The sequence below is a fragment of the Oratosquilla oratoria genome, chromosome 33 (genome assembly GCF_046742065.1).
Source record: "Oratosquilla oratoria isolate Oo_2021 chromosome 33, ASM4674206v1, whole genome shotgun sequence".
NCBI lineage: Eukaryota > Metazoa > Arthropoda > Malacostraca > Stomatopoda > Squillidae > Oratosquilla > Oratosquilla oratoria.
Window position 1 is genome coordinate 36772123 of NC_134809.1, and position 23632 is coordinate 36795754.

The 23632-nt window shown below is 40.0% G+C and overlaps 1 protein-coding gene across 1 annotated transcript; it reads left to right on the forward strand.

Moving 5' to 3' along the window:
- The first annotated feature begins 8934 nt into the window (after positions 1 to 8934).
- Positions 8935 to 17725, forward strand: RpLP0 (ribosomal protein LP0). The gene is made up of 7 exons (XM_076172771.1): positions 8935 to 8968; positions 13262 to 13392; positions 14434 to 14572; positions 15349 to 15583; positions 15746 to 15931; positions 17227 to 17385; positions 17548 to 17725. The coding sequence occupies exons 2-7, from the start codon at positions 13302 to 13304 to the stop codon at positions 17680 to 17682; spliced, it is 945 nt and encodes a 314-aa protein (XP_076028886.1). The 5' UTR covers positions 8935 to 8968; positions 13262 to 13301; the 3' UTR covers positions 17683 to 17725.
- Positions 17726 to 23632: the final 5907 nt, after the last annotated feature.

Consider the following 23632-nt stretch of genomic DNA (forward strand, 5'->3'; position numbering starts at 1 on the left):
AAATTCCATTATACTACACTTTTTAGTATTGAACTCAATCTCCCACTTCCTACTCCATTCCCATACTTTATTTAGATCACTCTGTAGTGACTCATAATCTTCTTCCGTGTTCACTTTTTTTTTTAACAGTTTTGCATCATCTGCAAAGAAGCTCATATAACTTTCAATTTCTTCATCCATATCATTAATATATATATATATAGCAAACATTACTGGGGCCAGAACTGTTCCTTGTGGAACACCACTTATTACTTCATCCCAATTTGAGTGTTTGTCTCTTAGCACTACTCTCATTTTTCTTTCTTCCAAAAAGTCTTCCATCCATTTAAGCAGTTTGCCCTGTATTCCTCCTTCAGTTTCTCATTTCTGAAGCAACTTCTTATGTGGTACTTTCTCAAAAGTTTTTTTTAGGTCTAGAAATGCACAATTAGCCCATCCATCTCTTTCTTGTATTATATCTATTAGCCTTGAATAGAAACATATTAAACTGGTGACGCATGATCGTCCTTGTCTGAATCCAAATTGCCTTGGATTTAGCACGCTGGTTTTTTTTTTCTAAATATTTTACCCATTTATTTTTTATCATTCTTTCCAAAAAAAATTGCTATTGTACTTGTTAGAGAGACTGGTCTATAGTTGGTAGGGTCTTCTTTGTTTCCTCCTTTATATATAGGTACTATATTTGCTTTTTTCCAATCTTCTGGAACTTTTCCTTCTTTCAAGGAATTATTTATTATACTATGTATTTTGTCTGCCAGTTCATTTCTGCATTCTTTCAAAATCCAGTTTGCTATTTCATCTGGTCCATGCGATTTTCTAACATCAAGATTACTCAAGTGTTTCATTATTTCATTCTTTGTTACTTCTATTTCTTTCATAGGGGGGACTTTCTCTTTCCATTCGATCTCTTCCGGTTGTATATTCTCCCTTGTAAACGCTGATTTAAAATGCTTGTTCATAATTTCCGCCATTTCTATTTCCTCTGTGTATTCAACTCCTCCTTGTCTTAATTTCTCCAAATCTTGTTTGTTTTTCAGTTTGTTGTTTACAAATCTGTAGAATATTTTTGGTTGATCTTTACATTTTTCTATGACATCTTTTTCATATTTTCTCTTTTCCTCTCTGCACGCTTGTACATATTCATTTCTATAACAAGTATATATTTTCAATTTTTCAGGTCTTTTGTCTTTCTTCCATTTGGACCAAGGTTTGTCTCTTTTGTCTTTTAACTCCCTACAGCTTTTGTTGTACCAGCACTTTACATTTTTTTTCTTGTTTTTGTCTTGGGACATACTTTTCCACTCCTTTTTTATCAATTTTTGTCAAAATGTTCCATTTCTCTTCTACTGTTGTATCTTCTTTGTGTCTTCTTTCCCAGTTTTCTTTTTGAAAGAATTCTTATTTTATCAAAATTTGTTTTTTTCATACATCATTCTTCTTTTTCTATATTGTTCATTTCTTTTCATGTATTTTTTCTCATTTAGTTCTAGTTCTATCAATATGTGGTCACTTTTACTTATTGGTGCCTGGTATTCTATCTTTTCCACTATTTCAGGTTCTGATCTGATTATTAGGTGTAGTCTCGATGGTTCTTCTTCATTTCTATACCTAGTGTTCTCTTGGATCCATTGGGTCATTGTGTGGTCAATAATCATCTCAAGTAGAACATTTCTCCACCCTTTACGGTCATCTCTTCCCAGCAGATTTCTTTGCAATTAAAGTCGCCCATCATAACTATTCTTCCTCCATCTTCCATTGTCTTGTTTAATGTTATTCTTGTGTCTTCTAACATACTTTTATGTTCACTCGCTTCCCACGAGGCTGTTTTTGGGGGCGCGTAGTTTATTATAAGCTTTCTGCTCTTCTTATCTCTGTCTTCTACTTCTATCATAATCATCTCTACTCTATTCTTTTCATATGTGACACACCTCATGTTTATATCCTTCTTAGTCAGGAACATAACTCCACCCCCTTGTTTTATCTCTCTGTTTCTAATCCAATAATTATATGCATTGTGTCCTATGCTGTTGGGTGGTAGTGGACCTTTTAATTTTGTCTCTACAATTCCCATTATGTCTGGTTCTTTTTCCTTCAGATACTCGTTCAGTTCATTCAGTCCTGTTATTAATCCATCTACATTTGTGTAGGACACTCTTAACTTTCTGTTATTTCCATTGTATTCTCTGTTTCTTTTTTGTTTCTCTCTGTTATGGTCCATTTCCTCAATTTCATATTCACTACTCTCCAGTAGAATTCTTGTTTTTCTGACTCCGTTCTTTTCTCGTTTTTTACTTTAGCTTCTTTCCTTTTTTTTTTCTCTCTCTCTTTCCTCTTTATTCATTTCTCTTTTTATCCATACCTTTTTATATTGTTCACTTGCTGCTAGCTTCCCTGTTTTTGCTAAGATATTCTCTGCTGTTGTTTGTGACCTGAATTTAATCTTAATTGGTCTGGTCTTATCTGTACTATATTTTCCGAGCCTAAACATCTCTTCAATTTGTTTCATTATTTCAGGTTCATCTTCCTGAACTAATTCTAGTAAACTGGTTACTTTTTCTTTCTCCTCTTTAATTCTTGTGTTTCTATTTTGGTTAAATTTCTCTTCCCTTCCTTATATAATTATATATTTATTTTTGTCTGCTAAGTCTCTTACTATATTCTCCTTCTGTCTCATCACTTTAATAACTGAGTCTTCAGTTTGTTCTTTCATTTGTTGTTTAATTATGTCAGTAAATGCAACTTTACTGTTTTCTTGGATTTTTCTCCAGCCCTGTGCTTCTTTTGCTATGGCCTCTTTATTGTCTTTATCATTCCTCTTTAATTCCTCATTTTCTTCTTTAACTTCTTTTAACTGTCTTTTTAATTCTTCTATTTCTGAAGTTAAGTTTTTGTTCCCCTTCTCTAGTTCTTCCAATTTTTCAACTCTTTGTGCAATTTTGGCTACATTACCGAACCTGTTCTCCCAATGCTCGGTCGTCTTATCAAATTTCTCCTCTAGTCTTACCAATCGGGGGAGGTTGGTATCCCCCCCCCCTCATCAAATCCCTGGAAATTATTTTTTTCACCCTCCATTGTGCTGTTCTTATCAATATTTCTAATCTTGATGCTTTTACTGATATTTTTCGATTTCCCCAGTGTCGTCAGCTGATCTTTTGTTTACATTTTTCCTGCTGTCAGGGGGAGCCCGTTCGTCTCCCTCCTCATTTTCTTCCATTTCCCTCAGTAATCCCTTCCCTTCTCCCCTTTCATTACCTTTTTACTACACCACGAGAAATCCCCTTCCCTATAAATACAGTAAGGTACTTCCTCGTAGTTGAGATCCACGAAAAATGCGGTTTTTTTTTTTCGGAGTTCCAATCCACGCCGTGAATCCAATGAAAGTGTGTGTGTGTGTGTGTGTGTGTGTGTGTGTGTGTGTGTGTGTGTGTGTGTGTGTGTGTGTGTGTGTGTGTGTGTGTGTGTGTGTGTGTGTGTGTGTGTGTGTGTGTGTGTGTGTGTGTGTGTGTTTACCTAGCTGTATCTTACGGGAAGGGGAGCTATGCTCGTGGTGTCCCGTCTTTGTATCTCGCAGTGTCTAGTTTGCTCTTAGATTCGTGTACGGTTTTTGCACACACTATTGTTTTATCCACTTTGTTCCAGATATTCACCACTCTGTGTGGAAAACATTTTTTCAGGTCTCTTCTATAGCCATCCTTTTTGGGTTTCTTTTCATGTTCCCTTGTATTTCTCTTATCCCAACTTAAAAAGTCCTCTCTAACAAGGACTTCTGTGCCTTTCATGATTCTGTAAATGGTCAGCAGATCGCCTCTTTCTCTTTCTTTGTTCCAAAGTTGGTCATTTCAGTTTAGTCAGTCTCTCCTCATATGACGGGTTTGAAAGTGTTGGGGCCATTTTCGTGGCTGCTTTCTGGATTCGTTCAATTTTCTTTATATTCTTCTTGGTACTGGGTGACCATAGTGTCGCAGCATATTCTAGTCTAGGCCTTATCAGTGTGCCTAATATCTTTTTAACTATTTCTTTGTCTAAATAGGTAAAAGCCATCTTTATTGATCTGAACAAGTTGTATGATTCTCCAATAATTTTGTTTATCTGTTTATCAGGGGACATGTTATTTGAGATAATTACTCCCAGGTCTTTTTCAGATCCCACTTTCTTTACTTTCTTTGTTCCAATTTTACACTGTCCTGATATTCTTTTTTTTCCGAACTCTATTGTGCTACATTTCTTAATGTTGAAGTCTACTTCCCACTTTTGTCTCCATTTCCAAATCTTGTTTAGGTCTCTCCGTAGTTATTCACAATCCATTTCAGTATTCACTTTCCTTAGGAATTTAACATCACATTCACATAAATAGCGAACATTATTGGAGCCAATACCGATCCCTGTGTGTGTGTGTGTGTGTGTGTGTGTGTGTGTGTGTGTGTGTGTGTGTGTGTGTGTGTGTGTGTGTGTGTGTGTGTGTGTGTGTGTGTGTGTGTGTGTGTGTGTGTGTGTGTGTGTGTGTGTGTGTGTGTGTGTGTGTGTGTGTGTGTGTGTGTGTGTGTGTGTGTGTGTGTGTGTGTGTGTGTGTGTGTGTGTGTGTGTGTGTATGTGTGTGTGCGTGTGTGTATATGTATTTATCCCCGTTTAGGATATTGGCTGCATGTTATTGTGGGGGTTGAAAGCTTCTAAGTAGCTTGCAGCTGATACTTTAGGGTCTGTATGGGGTGCCTCTACGGAATAAACCACATATCATTTAGTCTGTGGTACAGTAAATCTCTATTCATTGAGAAATTATGATACTTTATTATACTGCGACTGTACCCCGACTCTCGCTACTGTCCTGTACCACTTCTCTGAATATTAATTTTCTAATTTCGCCGAATCCTATGGTGGGGGAAAGAGTACTGCCACCAAATGTTCCCACTGGAGTCGTAAAAAGGCGACAAAAAAAGGGACGGGGATAGGACTAGGCACCCTTCTCCCTGTAGCCTCAAAGGGGACATTCCATAAAAAAGTAAAGGCATAAGTGGGTCAGGGAGGAGTATTCCAACCAGAACCCTAAGGTTTTGGTCTTTTAATGTGCGTGGATGTGGTACAGATGAGAGTAAAAGGGAAGAGATATGCAGTATGTTTGTGAGAAGAAAGATGGGTGTGCTGGAATTGAGTGAAACTAAGTTGAAAGGAAGGGGCGAGTTTGAGAATGGGAGTGTAGTTGGGAGGGTCTCAGGGGTGAAGAGAGGACGAGGGAGAAAAGGAGTGGCTATACTAGTAAGTGAAGAGATAGGTAAAAGTGTAATGGAGTGGAAGGAGGTTTCTTTAAGGTTAATGTGGATGAAGGTAAAACTGGGAAGGGATTTTTTTTTTTTTTTTTTTTTTTTTTATGAATGTGGTCCTGGTAGTGAGAAGAGTGTAGTGGAAAGTGAGTTTTTTTTTAAGATATAAATGAGTGCATTGAGGGTTTAGGGAGAAATGTTAATGTAATGGTATTGGGAGACCTTAATGCTAAGATAGGAAATGAACCTATCTGTTCAACTGGGAAGTGTGGAGTTCCAGGAAAAAATTGCAGTGGAGAGTTGATGGTGGAAATGTGTCTAGAAAGAGAGCTAATGATAGCAGACATTGTTTAGGAAGAAAGTCAAGTATAAGTACACATGGGAGAGGGTGGTTGATGGAAGGGTGATAGATAGGGCTTTAATGGACTACATAGTGGTAACCAGGAGAATAGCAGAAAGAGTTAGGGATGTACATGTTCTAAGGGGAGAGAGTGGAGGAATATCAGATCATTTCTTGGTGAAAGGTAAATTGAGAGTAGGGGATAGCTGGAGAAAGAGGAAAAAGACAGAAGGTAGGGAGGTGCTTAAAGTAAACTGTTTAAATGAGAAAGAAAAGGAGTATAAGAAGCTGAGAGAGGAGTGGGAGGGAGTGAAGAATAGAGTAGAACTAGGAGTGGAGGAGGAATGGGGATGGTTCAAGGAGGGAGTCACAAGGTGTGCAAAGATGGTGTGCGGAACAAGGAGGACGTGAGGAAATAGAAGGAAGGGTAGTGAGTGGTGGGATGAGGAACAAAGAAGGTTGTAGAAGAGAATAAACAAGCATTCAAAGATTGGTTGCAAAATAGGACGAGATAATCACATGAGAGGTAAAAAAAAAAAAGAGAAGTAAAGCATAAAATAAAAGAGGCAAAGAGAAGAGCAGATGTGAAACGGGATACGAGTATGACAGAAAATTTTGAAAGTAATAAAAAGATGTTTTGGAAAGAAATTAAGAGAGGATGAGGATGCGAATCAAGTAGAGAAGAAAAGGTAAAATGTGCAAATGGAGAGCCAATAATGGAAGAGACGGCAGTAAGAGGAAGATGGGCAGCGTATTTTATGGAGTTGCTAAATGTGAAGGAGGATAGGGAGGGAAATGTAGTTACAGTGCGAAGCGCTAAGAAAATGACCGTGATAAGTTAGGAAAATTGAGGAGAAATAAGGAAAGATGAGGTGAAGGCAGTTGTTAAGATAATGAGAGCTGTCAAGAGTTTTTACGAGAGTAGTAGAGCGTGTGTTAGGATCAGAAATGGAAAGAGTGAGTGGTTTGTGGTAAAGGTAGAACTTCGTCAGGGATGTGTTATGTCGCCTTGACTGTTCAGTTTATACATGGATGGGGTGGTGCGAGAGGTAAATGCAAGGGTAATGGGGGATTGGAGATGGTTAAAGAAAATTGAGAAAAGTGGGAGATAAACCAGTTGTTGTTTGCTGACGATACTGCGCTTGTACCAGGATCAGAGGAGGGATTGAGGAAGTTAGTGACAGAGTTTGGGAAGGTGTGCGAAAGAAGGAAGTTGAAGATAAATGTGGGTAAAAGTAAGGTGATGAGATGTATAAGGGGAGAAGGTGGCAGCAGACTAGAAGTGAGTATTAAGGGAGAGAGACTGGAGGAAGTGGATAGTTTTAGGTACGTGGGTGCGAATATGATGAAAAAGGGGGGGTGGAGGTGGAGGTAGAATGTAGATTGAGAGAAGCGAGTAAATGCCTTGGTGGATTAAAAAGTGTAATGAGGAACAGGCATTTGGGAATGGATGCTAAAAGAAGATTGTATGATGAAAGAGTATTGGGATGGTTAGGACACATGGAAAGAATGAGTGAAGAATGACAAGTAAAAGAGGTGTGAAAGGCAGAGGTGGAAGGCGTGAACATGAGGGGTCGACCTAGGATGAGATGGATGGATAGGGTAAAAGGGGCTTTGGGAAAGAGGGGAATGTCTGTTCAAGAAGGACGGGATAGGACAGAAGACAGGGGTGAATGGAGAATGGTCGTATATGAATGGTGCTGTGATGCTTAAGGTGGAGTGGGTGGGGAATGGGGGGGTGAGGGAGTATGTGTGAGAAATAATTTGACACAGCCCGAAGGGATTTCTCCCCCGTCTTCTCCTTTTCTGCGTGAGGGGGTCGCCGATTTAATGGAGCGGCCTTGCTGTGCATGTGCTGTATCTTGTGACACTGCTTCTGACCCAGGGGAGTGGCCGAGATGCAAGGATGACCCGTCATCCAGGAGGCGCCAAGATAAGAGGGAGGGAAGAGGGTGGAGGGAAGTGGAGTATGATAGGGAATGAAATGGGTGGGAGTGGTTTTTATGACTGTTTTTTGGCTACCTCCCTCATATGGGGGAAAAAGCCTTTGGTATATGTATGTATATATAAGATTATTGTGTCATTTATTATTATAGATATTGCTTATTATTTTAGTAATAAAGAATTATTTTATATAATAGGTATATTGTTAAATTTTGTAATTTTTCGTGGAATAACACCGCTGTAGGAAGACCTAAACACGACATACTCGTGAAAGCAAATTCGAATTACTACGGTAAGGCAGCAACAAAATCATCAAGGAGCACACCACTTACAGTACCACCAATGAACACAGAAGTCAAAGGCAGCTTCCAAGACTTGGGCATAACATCCAGCAGTGAAGCCAGTGGAATCTGCAAAGCAAATGTGTGGCTGGATTCTTAGAACTTTCAGTACAGGGAAGAGCAGTGCCTAAGACTATATGGAAGAGCTTGGTGCTGCCTAAACTTGAATACTGCTGCCAGCTGTGGAACCCAACTAATATTGGAGATAGAAGAGCTAGAGGCTGTGTAGAGGAGCTTCGCCAACAAGATTGCCTCACTAAGTGGCAAAAATTAATGGGAACGACTGCAGCACCTCAAACTCTATTCTCTACAAAGAAGAAGAGAACGATGCTAAATCTTATACACCTGGGAGAACCTGAAAGGTCTGGTACCAAATATTGGCTTGGCAAGACAAGAGGGAGGTCATGCTACATTGAAGATCCCAAGACAAACTGCCAGAGTGTGAAGACACTTAGAGCTTGTAGCTTTAGCAGAACAAGGCAAACTGTTCAACAATCTCCCTCAGTCTAAGAGACATGTCATCCTGCAGTATTATAATTATAGTTTTCAAGCGTCTTACTGCGGAAGATTGAAGACACGCCTCCTCTGCCTTCATAACAAACCTGGCCTCACTACAACGGGCTAGATTACTTCATTCCTTTGTATATGAGGCAAAACAGAGGTTACAGCGTAAGTTCTTATAGCTAAGGCTGATAGGCCGAAATCACCACAAGGAATCACAAAGTAATGGACGACCTTTTTATGTTTTAATCGTTTAATGTAGTTTACCTCATATGAGGACAAATTGCTGAATCACATTATTATGATATATTGTAAATCATAACATGATATGTTATATATCATAATATATACAACATATGTATAAGCAATTATGATGTTTTCAAGATGAAACCACTTCAACGTATGTAAATAAAATATCTATCATCTGAGGTTTACTACTGTTGTAATTAATAGTCAGAATTTTATGGAACTGTGAAATTAAATCATATAACCAAAATGCAAGCCGTAATATTTTTTACACATATCTTTTATGACAGAACGCACATGTACCTTCATTTATTTTCTCTCCGTTGCCAACACAGGCTGAGGTAGGTTGGTGTAGTTACTATCCAATTTAGTTTGTATAATTTGAGTTATATATTTAGCTAAACTATAGAAATAAATGCTGAAGATGTACCATAGTCATATTCCATGCCCTTCGTAGGATATGTATGAGGATTGAGCTTTAAATGAACTAATAAGTGGTAGTTATTGTCAATTGAGTGTGACGCGCATGGCATGGATGAACGTAAACACATGCCATGTTCCACGGTACAAAATGTTGACTAATGTTGTACTCCTTACATAGTAGTAGGTTACAGGGATTTTATTTAGTGAAGGCGTAAATGTAAAGAAAACAATTCTGGGGTTTTCGGAAAGATATGCTATTATTCCAAATTTTGGGAAGAGTATTTGGAGGAGGTATCCAGAACAAGCTCGCATGACTAACTCGATCTTATCGAGGTGAAAGGAAACTCACAAATTTTAGTGTCCTCGTGATATATACATAGTAGCAACCACTTTGTACTTTCTTCTGCAGGATAAATAAAACCCTCTTGTTAGATGTATATTTTAATTTTCTATTGGCCGAAGTTATTTTCACTGGTTCGTGAACAATTAGTCCCTTTACCGGTTGGTTCAAAGCAGAACGCTGGTAGAGTAGCGAGTTTATACTTTTAAAAGATACTGGTACTGTATTGCATGATTTATTCAATAAAGGGTTAAAACTAGAAAATTATAAGTGTAAAAAACACTGGTTGAGCATCTTGACTTGGCATGTATTGCATATGAACACACAACTAGACCAATCTGGATTGCAGACAAAAACCCAATAGGAAAATGGGGGGGGGCAACCTAACCTAACCTACTGATTGAGGTTTTTGTCCATTGGGGTATTGTCCATTCACCATTGCAAATATATTTAACCAAAAAATCGGAACAAAAATAATCCAAAAAATCGTATCCCTTACTTTTCAAACTATTTAAAAAATTTAAAAAGTGATTGTTTTGGTCATTTTGTTTCTAACGGTCTCACTAAACGTTGACCAACGCTGACCAAAGCCGACCAAACCCAAACAATGACGGCTTTTGCTCAAATGTATAATTTTATATAGAAATTAGCATATGGTTGCATTATTTGACCAATTTTCTTTGAAATGTGTGATTTTCATGTAATTTGATTAAAGAAAAGTTACGTTTTTATCCTCTGCAAAATTACCAAAGTCGACCAAACACAAACAATGACGACTTGCTCAAATGCATGATTTTATAGAAAATGTAACATCTCTTGGATAAAAATTTCATGAAAAATCACAAATTTTATAGAAAATAGGTCAAATTATAGTGCAACCAAATACTAATTTTTATATAAAATTATGCATTTGAGCAAAAGCCGTCATTGTTTGTGTTTGGTCGGCGTTGGGCGACTTTGGTAATTTTGCAGAGGATAAAAGCGTAACTTTTCTTTGATCAAATTATATGAAAATCACACATTTTAATGAAAATAGGTCACATAATGCAACCATATGCTAATTTAATGCATAATTATATGCATTTGAGCAAAAGCCGTTATTGTTTGGGTTTGGTTGGCGTTCGGTTTCTAATGAAATGACCTTTCATATGAAATAAGAATTTAAAGGTTACTTTTTATTTATTTATTTATTTTTTTTTAATTTTGTGCCTATACCTACACATGTTCATGTTTTATGAATTACAGAATATTTGATTTTCTAATATTTGTGTAGGTGTACACAACTGAAATGATACCATATAATCTGCCACAGTCTTTAGCACAATCTGCCCACTCTGCCAGTGGTTCTCTGCTCACTTCTTGAGGTGGATCTTTCCTGGTACAGATGTAGCAAATGTTCTCTGTAATCAAGGTTGGATATTCCATAGTCCTCTTCTGATATGTTTGATACTGGTAGCTTTGCTTTCTTAGAAAATCTATGCACCTGAACACTAGTTTTACACTTCCTCTGCTTTGTTGAAGCCTCCCAATGTTTGACTTTGCATTGGACAACCCTGGCACTATATATGGGTAAATGTGTACTTACTGCCTTCATTTGCTTGGAAACTGATTGAAAATTTGAGGCAATTCCATCGGTATTATTTTAGTTGTGCAGACCTATGTGATATAGCATTAAGAAAATATTGATTTTGTGAATTATAATACATGAACGTAATGTGCGATTTTATTGGCAGAAATAAAAAACAAAAAAAACCTTGCTACAAGCAAGTTTACTAACAAATTAAGCCGCTAGGATATGGTTCGGACGCTATGGCAGTCCATCACTATTGGACGACTGCTTTTACGTTGTGGAGTGGGTGTTCTCCAACTCCAAGTGACATAGATAAGTGCTCTTGCAAAGACAATAGGGCTTCCTTGGACTTTGAGAGAACACAGGGTTCTGCTGTCGTCTGTTAATTGCCCAAGGTACAATAATAATAATGCCATCAGCATGCATGACAATGACGACAATGTTGATAATCTTTAGAATTTTAGGTACCGAATTATTAAGCACTGGTTAGGTTATGTAGGTTGGGTTAGAATAGACTAATTTCTTTCATTTCGTAGACCTCAGCACCTATCAAAACATACATGGTGTATCATTCAACGACCACAAATTCATTCAATAAAAAATAGGTTATAGTAACTTTTTTGTTGTTGATATCCACCAAGATAATCGCATATTACGTTGGTCTTATAATTTACAAAATTAATAATTGCTATTGCTATATTGCACAGGTGTGCACAACTAAAATTTTACCATTCCATCTAGTCACACTCCACTCCCCTCCACCCTCTTCCTTCCTTCTTGGCACCTCCTGGATGATGTGTGATCCCTCCTTCTTGTCCACTGCACTGGGTCAGAAGCAGTGTCGCAAGACACAGCACATCCATAGCAAGGCCGCTTTATTAAATTGGCAACCCCTCTCTCCATCCCCTCATGCAGGAAAGGAGAAGACGAGGAGAAATCCCTTCAGGCTGCGTCAAATTTTGCTCACATACTTCCTCACCCCTCATCCCCCATCCATTCAACCTCATGGATCCCAAACTCGTCCATATACAACCATTCTCCATTCACCCAGGTCTTCTGTCCTCCTCTGTATTTCCTCAACAGATTCCCTCTTCCCCAAAGCCCCTTTTACCCCATCCATCCATCTCATCCTAGGTTGCCCCCTCGTGTTCACTCCTTTCACATCTGCCTTCCACACCAGAGATAACTCGAGTTTTTGGCATAGTTCTTTATTACTTCTGTCTGGATATAATGATCACACATCAGAAATAAGTGACAAATGACAAACTTAAAATTACATATGGATTTCAGTACAAATGACTAACATGAAGTTACAAGAAATGGGTGGGAGTGGAATATGCTTTTTGACTGGCTACTTCCCTGTGTCCATTGGATTGGATATTGTGGAAAGTTAGATTGGTCTGCATGTTGGATTTCACAGGGGTTTTGGTTTCAAGATAAAGATTGCATATTTATTTTATTTTTTTTTTATTTTTTATTTTCCCTCCTGTTTTTCAAAGGCGTGGTCTTAAGTGTGAATGTTGTTTTAGAAGTGTACAACTAAGTGATATATCAATAAAAATTTGACTAAGACTTGCTGGTGGTCTTCTTGGCAAGTACAGTAGCACTTTAAACAAAAGATCAATCATGACTACAAGGGGTCTTTGTCCATCCAGTTAGTAAATGCATATCCCATGGGAGGTAAGGTTTGGTTGGGTAAGGTTACCATCAGTTAGGTTAGGTTATGTAAGGCCTGATTAGATAAGGTTAGGTTAAGTTTCACACAGCATGGTTTTTCCCTAGCATTTTAGTTTCATTCAAATTCCACCTCAAGGTTGTGCTTCCCCACCCACCCTGCTATCCCATTGCCTCCCCATTATTGTAGGGGTGATGGAGTAAGGACAAAAAATTTGTTTCCACCAAATGAGGGTCAGATTTTAATGAAACACAAACTAGGAATAACCATGCAATGTGTTGTGCACCTCTAAAAACTTGTTGAAGCTTGTTTTGGTTTGCCAAATGAGGGTCAGATTTGAATGGAACAACCATGCAATGTGTTGTGCACGTCTGAAAATTTGTTGAAGCTTGTTTTGGAGATGTTATTTTACTCAGGGTTGCACTTTTTTTTTTATTTCACTATCCATTATCGGTATTTCTGTATATTGTAGGGTAGTTTATCCCACAAGGGAGACCTAATGATACCGTGCAGTCAACAAATTTTATAATTTCATCAACTGCTTTGTTGTATATGACTGATTTTATTTTTAAGGTCTGAGGTTCTTGTGCTTACATTAACAAGAATATTTCTGTCTTTTTATACAGTCCCTAATTCCGATATTGGTGCCTTACGCCACAAGTAAAGATGGGTAGGGTGGACAAAGCCACATGGAAGGCAAACTACTTCACTAAAATCACCCAACTGTTTGATGAATACAGCCGATGCTTCATTGTAGGTGAGTTGAATTTGTTTGTTTTGAAAACATTGATTTGTAATGTGGGTTCAAACCTGTACCCTGTGCCCATCAAGTATGTGGCCTGTACTACTTACAACATAATTTATTTTGGAAATTCCAGCCCATTGCTGCTCTCTTCTACCTTCTCACCCACTATCTTGGGTCATGTTTATGATTATCTTACATCCAGAACACTGCTGTCATCATTTTCCTTTCTATACACATCCTAAATGTCTATGTAGTTCCTTCCCCCAAACACCACTACGTTAACAATTCTCAGAACATATTCTACACACTTGTTTAAATTGATCCAATACCCTTCTCTCTCCTTGCTTTTCTCACAACCAACATTGGCAATTACCCAATCTCCCACACTACTTCCCCCTTGCTCACATCATTCTTGATTTTTCTCTCTTCACCATCACTCCTTATATGTACCAGTCTTTCCCTTCCATGCCCTCTTGCCATTGCTGACGTCCTGTCATCCTACCTATTGTGCTCCCAAACTAAAGAAATTTCATTTTTATGTTTGCTTGTCAATACTTAATTCTCCAGTGTACATTGCAAGACTTTGCAAAAAAAACAAAACAAGGAGGAACAGCTGATAAATCATCAGGAGATGCATCATATTCATGATTACTCATGGCCCTCTTCCCCCAAAATAATTGATGCTTTAAGACTGCATTGATGTGGCCAAGTAGAAGACCCTTCTCATCCATGGTCTAAAATAATCCCAGCCCATGTGGTACTCCTTGTTATGTCTACCAATTTGATAATCTCCTTTCTCTCTGTCCTCAAACAGCTGTTTCCTTTAAATGTATTTTAGGATAACCAACACCAGTACCCATCGTATCTCTTCATGTTTTCATTCCCTTTCATACCATGCACCTAATGTAATGTCAAAGCATTTGTTCAGTTTACCTCCATTCCACTAAAAAATTGTAAATATGCTGCTATCATCGGTGGTTCTCAGTTTTTCAGTTAAGTTGTTCCCATCCATTTTTAGGGTTTAAGAAATTTTGTTTCATTATTTCTTTACAGGTGCTGATAATGTTGGCTCAAAGCAGATGCAGGAAATCCGCATTGCCCTCCGAGGGCATGCTGTTGTGCTCATGGGCAAGAACACCATGATGAGGAAAGCCATCCGTGGACATCTGGAAAACTGCCCATCTCTTGAAAGGTTTGTACATGAAGAAAGCTAGTCTTGGAGATAATAGGAGTAGTTAGCTATAGGCACCCATAGTAATGTAATAAAATTCGATTTAAAATTATACCAACTTGTGGTTGGCTTCAGAAACATAATGTGCTAGATTTCATCACTGCACTGGAGTCATTTAACCACTTGCCATACATTGCTCTACTCAAACCTTCTTTGACAACAACAGTATTTCTTAAGTGATTTTTGGGCCAATACAATGGTTGTTGCTGGTTATTTGGGATCCATGGGCCTCCTGCTAGAAAGATTAGGGCAGGATTGAGTTATGTGATAAGATTAAGGCTTATGTTTAAAGCAGTGTCTCTTAACCTGGGGGGGGGGATATACCCCCACCCCCCCATAGGGAGATGTAAGTAATTTACAGGTGTAGGGGGTTGAGCCTCGGGAGAAAATTAGAAATTTTACCAGTTACATGTTATTTTCTTGATGAGAAATAGGTCAGTAATGTAAAAGTTAATTAGATAAAGCAGAAGTACCATCATTACTTTTTTCAAGTCTCCCAGGCATACCAGTTTTCCTATGTATTTACCCCCCCCCTCCCTGCAAAGGGGGGGTGAGTTTGTAGATGTACAGGGGGCATGGAGGAAACGAACAGTTTTTATAGGGGGTGTAGTAGTAAAAAGGGTAAGAACCACTTCTTTAAAGTTTCAAAATATATTGATGTTTTCATTCAGGTTTTATTTTTTCCATAGTTTATTTTGAGGACTACAAATGTTTTCAATGTGTTAATTTGTTTCCAGGCTTCTGCCTCACATTGTCACCAATGTTGGATTTGTGTTCACCAATGAAGACCTTGTTGATATTCGTGACAAGCTTCTGCAGAACAAGAAGCGTGCTCCAGCCCGTGCTGGTGCTATTGCACCATGCCCTGTTACCATTCCTGCTCAGAATACTGGGTTGGGTCCTGAGAAGACCAGTTTCTTCCAGGCATTGCAGATCCCCACCAAGATTTCAAGGGGTACCATTGAAATTGTGGTATGTATATAGAAAATTTTGTACATTAGGCAAGGTTGATATAATGAATTTTTCATGCCCGGTCCCTGTTGGTAAAACCTTTGAATTACATGTTGGTCTTTTATTTCAGTTTTTGTGACTAGTGTTGATGTAGGTTAAAGTAAATAAATGTTCTTCCTTCAGAATGATGTCCAGCTGCTGAAAGAGGGTGACAAAGTTGGTGCCAGTGAAGCTACTCTGCTGAATATGTTGAACGTGTCACCATTTACATATGGCTTGGTGGTCCAGCAGGTGTATGACCAGGGAACAGTCTTCTCCCCAAAAGTCCTAGACATCACGGATGATGACCTCATAGTTGCTTTCCAGGAGGTGGGATAAGTTGTTCAATTTTAATGCATTATAATTGATACTCTCTCTTCTCTTTTTCTTAATCATGTTTTAGGAGAAACAACTCTGGTACCCATATTTCTTCTCATGCTTTCCTTCCATGTTTTCATTCATTTTCATACCATGTACCTAATGTAATGTCACACAATATCCACAGTTTACTTCCTTTCCACAAAAGACTTGCTGACATCAGTGGAGGTCTCTTTTTCAGTTAATTTTTACCATTCATTTTGGGGTTAAGAAATGTTGTTTCATTAGAATCCCAAAACTTTCTTTGGGATGGTTTGGACACAAGGAAAGTGACAAAGCTTAGTAGAAGAAGTGTGGAAGGAGTAAACTTGAGGGATGACCAAGGATGAGATGGATGGATGGGGTGAAAGGGGCTTGGAGCAAGAAGTGAATGTTGAACTAGAAAGGAAGAAGGCAGGAAATAGGGGTGAGTGGAAAAGGCTGTGTAAAGATGATACTTTGATGCAAGGATGGGTGGGGAGTAAGGAGTGGTTATGTGTGAACGAGATTTTGATGCAGCCCAAAGGGATTTCTCATCTTCTTTATTTTCCACTTGAGGGAATAGAGGTGGGGGTTGCCAATTAAATGAAATGGACTTAATGTGGATGTGCTGTGCCTTGCTACATTGGTTCTGACCCAGGGCAGTGGGTGGGATACAGGTATAACCCCTCCTCCATGAGGAGCTAAGATGAGAGGAAGGAAAGGGTGCTGGATGGGAGTGGAATGGCTGGGAGTTGGCATGTACCTCTTGACTTGGCTACTTCCCTTATGAGGGGGAGGGGGAAAGCCCATGGTATATACATACATATACCAAAGGCTTTTTCCCCCTTACACAAGGGAGGTAGCCAAAAAGAAAGGCATAAAAACAATTCCCACCCATTCCATCCCTAATACACTCCACTCCCCTCCACCCTCCCTCTTATCATGGCACCTGGATGACAGGTCATCCCTGCATCTTGTCCACTGCCCTGGGTCAGAAGCAGTGTCGCAAGACAGCTCATCCACAGCAAAGCCGATTCATTAAATTGGCAATCCCCTCTCTCCATTCCCTCATGCAGAAAAGATGAGGGGAGAAATCCCTTCGGGCTGTGTCAAATTTTTGCTACCTCCCTACAATGGGGGTTAAAATCCCATGATAGATAGATCTTCACTTTTTCTTCATCTTTGATAGGTTTTGGTATGCTTATATGAATGTGTGGTTCTGATTTCAAAATAGATTTATAAAGTTGCCTTGTATACATACTAATTTTTTTCTCTTATTATTTTAGGGTCTTAATTATGTAGCTGCAGTGTCCCTTGCCATTGGATATCCCACTGTAGCTTCTGTGCCTCATTCTGTGGTCAATGGCTTCAAGAGGCTTCTGGCCATTGCTGCTGTTACTGATATTACATTCAAGGAGGCAGAAACACTAAAGGAGTTTTTGGCTGTGAGTTTATTGAGAGGCTACCTCTCTATAAGGGGGAAGAAGCCATTGGTAGATGGAAAATAAATGTGCTTTTATTTTCAAGGTGACCAAAAACTATTCTCTGAGTGTTTTATGACATTGAACTCGTCTTTTTTTTCATGGTTGCTGTATTTTATATTCCAGGATCCATCTAAGTTTGCTGCTGCTGTGACTGCTGCTGCACCAAAGGAGGAAGCTGCTGCACCTAAGGCAGAAGAAAAGGTGGAAGAGGAGGAGGAGGAATCAGATGATGATATGGGCTTCGGGCTGTTTGACTAGTGTCCCACAATAGCATCAGTCAATAAATCTTCTGAGGAAGAAATTGTTTTTGTAACCCAAAGGTTCAGACACATTTGTCATTGCAAAAAAAAAAAATGTATATATACAAGGGAAAAGGGGACAAGTGTGAATGTAGTAATTTCAGAGGGATTAGCCTGTTGAGTGTAGTAGGGAAGGCTTATGGGAGGATCTTAATTGAGAGGATTAGGAGAGGAACAGAGGGAGTAATTGGTGAGGAACAGTGTGGATTTAGGACGGGTAGAGGTGTAGATCAGATCTTTGTGGTAAGACAGATATGTGAGAAAGCTATAGGAAAGGGGAAGGATGTTTTTTGGGCTTTCATGGATCTGGAAAAGGCTTATGATAGGGTAGACAGAAAGGCACTGTGGGAGGTTATGCAGATTTATGGGATAGGAGGAAAGCTTTTGGGAGCTGTCAAGAGTTTTTATGAGAGTAGTAGAGCATGTGTTAGGATTAGAAATGGAGAGAGTGAGTGGTTTGAAGTAAAGGTGGGACTTCGTCAAGGATGCGTTATGTCGCCCTGGCTGTTCAACTTATACATGGATGGGGTGGTGCGAGAGGTGAATGCTAGGGTAGTGAGTCAGGGATTGGAGATGGTTAAAGAAAATGGAGAAAAGTGGGAGGTGAGCCAGCTGTTGTTTGCGGACGACACTGCGCTTGTGGCAGGGTCAGAGGAGGGATTGAGGAAGCTGGTGGCAGAGTTTGGGAGAGTATGTGATAGAAGAAAGCTAAAGATAAATGTGGGTAAAAGTAAGGTGATGAGATGTACAAGGGGTGAAAGTGGCAGTAGACTGGAAGTGAACATTAAGGGAGAGCGACTGGAGGAAGTGGATAGTTTTAGATACTTGGGTGCAAGTGTAGCAGGAAAAGGTGGAGGTAGAATGTAGATTGAGAGAAGCGAGTAAATGCCTTGGTGGTTTAAAGAGTGTAATGAGGAATAGACATTTGGGAATGGATGCGAAGAGGAGACTGTATGAAGGAGTGATTGTGCCAACAGCACTGTATGGGGCAGAAACGAAGGAGGAGAGAAGGAGTTTGAATGTGTTTGAGATTAGGTGTCTGAGAAGTATGGTGGGGGTTACTAGGCTGGATAGAGTGAGAAATGAGGAGGAGAACGGGTGAAAAAGGATTTGGGAGATAGGGTTGATGAAAGAATATTAGGATGGTTTGGACACATGGAAAGAATGAGTGAAGAAAGACTAGTACAAGAGGTATGGAAGGCAGATGTGGAGGGAGTGAACATGAGGGGACGTCCTAGGATGAGGTGGATGGATGGGGTGAAGGGGGCTTTGGGGAAGAGGGGAATGTCTGTTGAGGAAGGATGGAAGACAGGGGTGAATGGAGAATGGTTGTATATGGATGATGTTGTGACTGCATGAGGAGGAATGGGCGGGGAAGTGGGGGGTGGGGTAGTATGTGTGAGTAATTTTTGACGCAGCCCGAAGGGATTTCTCCCCGTCCTCGCCTTATATGCAAAGGGGGACGGAGAGGGGGGGTCGCCGATTAAATGAAGTGGCCTCGCTGTGGATGTACTGTGTCTTGCGACACTGCTTCTGACCCAGGGCGGTGGGCAGGGTGCAGGGATGACCCGTCATCCAGGAGGTGCTCAGATGAGAGGAAGGGTGGGAGGGGTGTGGAGTGTATTTAGGGATGAAATGGGTGGGAGTGTTTTTATGCCTTTCCCTTTTTGGCTACCTCCCTTGTAAGGGGGAAAAAGCCTTGGTATATGTATGTATGTATGTAAAAAAAATTTTTATATACAAAATAATATACACACCTTATTGGATAATTTGAGTTTGGGAAGGAGTGCTACAATAGATGAGCTAGTAAAATAGAAGATGAAGATAATAATGGTGGTGATGAATACATAGGCCAGTGGTGGTGGTTGTTATGGACTATTGTTTAACATTGCTTGTATCCTGGACAATCTTGTGCCAGTGTTGTATGTTGTGTATCCTGGACAATCTTGTGCCAGTGTTGTATGTTGTGTATCTCGTATGTGGGTTTAGTTAAGGATGTGTATGGTTTAGTACTTATATTAGTATGAAGGTATGGAGATGAGGCGTTCAGTTTACCAGGGTATGGTGGTGTCGCATTTTGAAGGGTAAATGGCAAGAGTAGGTAAAGTGAATTCTTGCTGGTCTCAATTCACTTAGTAGTAGGTTTGAATCCTGTTCTACTTGTATCACACCCAGGGACTACCAATATGTCAGGTCCTCTATCAAGGCCAGGCTCAGGAAAATTTGTATGGATGTTTGACTTTAATTTGGGTTAGGCATTTTAGTTGGGTGTGTGTCAGTTGCAGCTCAAGAAGTTTGTGTATTGGTTTGTCATGTTAAGATGGAATCAATAGTGGCACAAGTGAATTTGGTGAATGTGCATGCAAAGTTTGTGTTTAGAGCATGTGGGACAAAGGAGACAGTTGGGTGAAATGAGAGAGACTGGCCTGGTCTAAAGACTAGGGGTCGAACCTCCTTGAAGAGGTGAGGATTTTTGTATTCATTTGGGATTGGTGCCAGATGTTGGACATTATCTCCCATTCTGCATGGGGCAATGCCATCTTTGTGTATGATGCAGCTGCTTGAAAACTGGACACTAAAGCAAGAGAGATTGTTGGATGGCATTAGTTAGCAATTGATATAAGTTTGATCAGGTGAGGTAGAGGTGTACTGGAAGAAGTAGCTAAAACCCTATTGATTGGGTCATAATGTACGAGTGTCTGTGGAAATGAAATAAAAGATATTGGTAGTTTGTGAGAAGGAAGATGGGTGTGTTAGCCAGTAAATTCATTGCCCCTTTTCTGTCTTGCAGAAGACGTGGTCTTGGGTAACTGGCAACAGACTGGGTGGGGCCATAAGTGACTAGGGGAAGATGTATTGTATTGTCTGGAGATTGGTATTGAGGGGCATTGCAATATGTGCTGTATCCTCACTAGTGTGATTGCGTCTGGGGCAAATTGTATCTGGCCAGGCTTATACTGTGTTGCATACATATACCAAAGGCTTTTTCCCCCTTATAAGGGAGGTATAAAAAAAACAAAGGCATAAAACCCATTCCATCCCTGTCACCCTCCATTCCCCTCCACCCTCTTCCCTCCTTATCTTGGCACCACCTGGATGATGATCCCTGCATCTTGTCCACTGTACTGGGTCAGAAGCAGTGTCACAAGACAACTCATCCACAGCAATGCCACTTCATTAAATCAGCAACCCCCCTCTTTGAACCCTTGTGCAGAAAAGGAGAAGACTGGGAGAAATCCCTTTGGGCTGCATCAAATTTTTCTCCACTCACCCCCTATCCCCCACCCATTCCACATCATCATCCATATACAACCATTCTCCATTCACCCCTGTCTTCTGTCCTCTCCTGTCCTTCCTCAACAGACATTCCCCTCTTCCCCAGTCCCTTTTACCCCATCCATCCATCTCTTCTTAGGTCACCCCCTCATGTTCACTCCCTCCACATCTGCATTCCTCACCTCTTATTAGTCTCTTCACTCATTTCCATGTATCCAAACCATCCCAACACTTTCATTCACCCTATCTCCCAACTCCCATTCCACCCCTGTTTTCCTCCTTACCTCCTCGTTTCTCACTCTCCAGCCTAGTAACCCCATCATACTTCTCAGACACCTCATCCCAAACACATTCAAACTCCTCTCTTCCTCAGTTACGTTCCATGTTTCTGCCCCGTACAGTGCTGTCGGTACAATTACTCCTTCATACAATCTCCTCTTAGCATCCATTCCCAAATGTCTATTTCTCATTACACTTTTTAATCCACCAAGGCATTTACTTGCTTCTCTCAATTGACATTCTACCTCCACCTCCACTCCCTTTCCTGCCACATTCACACCCAAGTATCTAAAACAATCCACTTCCTCCAGTCTCCCTTAATACTCACTTCATGTCTGCTGGCACTTTCACAACTTGTACATCTCATCACCTTTTACCCACATTTATCTTCAACTTCCTTTCACACACCTTCCCAAACTCTGTCACTAACTTCTTCAATCCCTCCTCTGATCCTGCTACAAGCGCAGTGTTGTCCGCAAACAAAAGCTGGGTCACCTCCCACTTTTCTCCATTTTCTTTAACCATCTGCAATCCCTGACCCACCACCCTTGCATTTACCTCTCCCACCACCCTGTCCATGTATAAATTGAACTGCCAGGGTGTCAACACCTCCCTGACAAAGTTCTACCTTTGCCTCAAACCACACACTCCATTTCTAATCCTGGTGCGCGCTCTACTACTCTTGTAAAAACTCTTTGACAGTTCCTAAAAGCTTTCCTACTATCCCATATATCTGCAATACCTACCACAGTGCCTTCCTGTCTACCGTGTCATAAGCCTTTTCCAAATCCATAAAAGCCCAAAAAACATCCTTACCTTTTCCTATAGCTTTCTCACACATATCACAAAAATCTGATCTACACAGTCTCTACCTGTCCTAAACCCACACTGTTCCTCACCAATTACTCCCTTTGTTCCTCTCCTAATCCTCTCAGTCAAGACCCTCCCATAAGCCTTCCCAACTACACTTAAGCTAATCCCTCTGAAACTACTACACTTGCACCTGTCCCCTTTTCCCTTGTAAAGTAGAACTATACAGGCAGTCCTCTGGTACTCTACCCTCTTAAACATTGAATAACCTCACCGGCCAGTCCACCATCACTGTACCTCTTTTTTTCAAACATTCTGCATGACATCCATCCAGACAAGGTGCCTTACCTGCTCTCATCATCATCATAACTGCCTTCACTTCATCCTTATTTCTCCTCCATTTTCCTCACTCATCATGGTCATTTTCTTAGCAATTCCCACCGCAACTACCTTACACTCCCTAAAATACTCTGCCCATCTTCTCTCACTGCCTTCTCTTCCATTATCATCTCTCCATCTGCACCTTTTACCTTTTCTTCTCTACTTGATTTTCCTCCTCTTCTCATAATTTCTTTCCAAAATATCTTTTTATTACTTTCAGAATTTTCTGTCATACTCTTACCCCATTTCACATCTGCTCTTCTCTTTGCCTCCTTTATCTTGTGCTTTCTCTTTTCTTTTTACCTCTCATATGATTCCCTCATCCTATTTTGTAACAAATCTGTGAAAGCTCTCTTCTTCTCTTCTGCAACCTTCTTTGCTTCCTCATCCCACCACTCGCTACCCTTCCTTCTATTTCCTCCCATCCTCCTTGTTCCACACACCATCTTTGCACACTGTGACTCCCTCCTTGAACCATCCCCATTACTCCTCCACTCCTAGTTCTATTCTATTCTTCACTCCTACTCCTCTCTCAGCTTCTTGTACTCCTTTTCTTCTTCATTTAAGTAGTTTACTCTAAGCACCTCCCTACCTTTTGTCCTTTTCCTCTTTCTCCATCTATCCTCCACTCAACTTACCTTCCACGGGACAATTATCTGATATTCACCTGTTCTCTCTCCTTAGAAAATGTACATCCTTATTTCTTCCTATAATACTCCTATCTACCACTACATAGTCCATTAATGCTCTACCACCCTTCCATCCACCACCCTCTCCCATGTGTACTTATGCTTGACTTTCTTCCTAAACACTGTATTTGCTATCATCAACTCTCTAGACACATCACCATCAACTCTCTACTACAATTCTTTTCTGGAACTCCACATTTCCCAACCACTCTGTTTATTGGTTCATTTCCTACCCTAGCATTAAGGTCTCCCAATACTACTACATTGATGTTTCTCCCTAATCCTTCTATGCACTCATTTAAATCTATCCAAAAAGCCTCCCTTCTACACACTTCTCACTACCAGGCCCATATGTACTTACAAAAACCCACATCTCCTTTCCCAGTTTCACCTTCATCCACATTAACCTTGAAGAAACCTCCTTCCACTCCACTACATACTTACCTATCTCTTCACTTACTAGTATAGCCACCC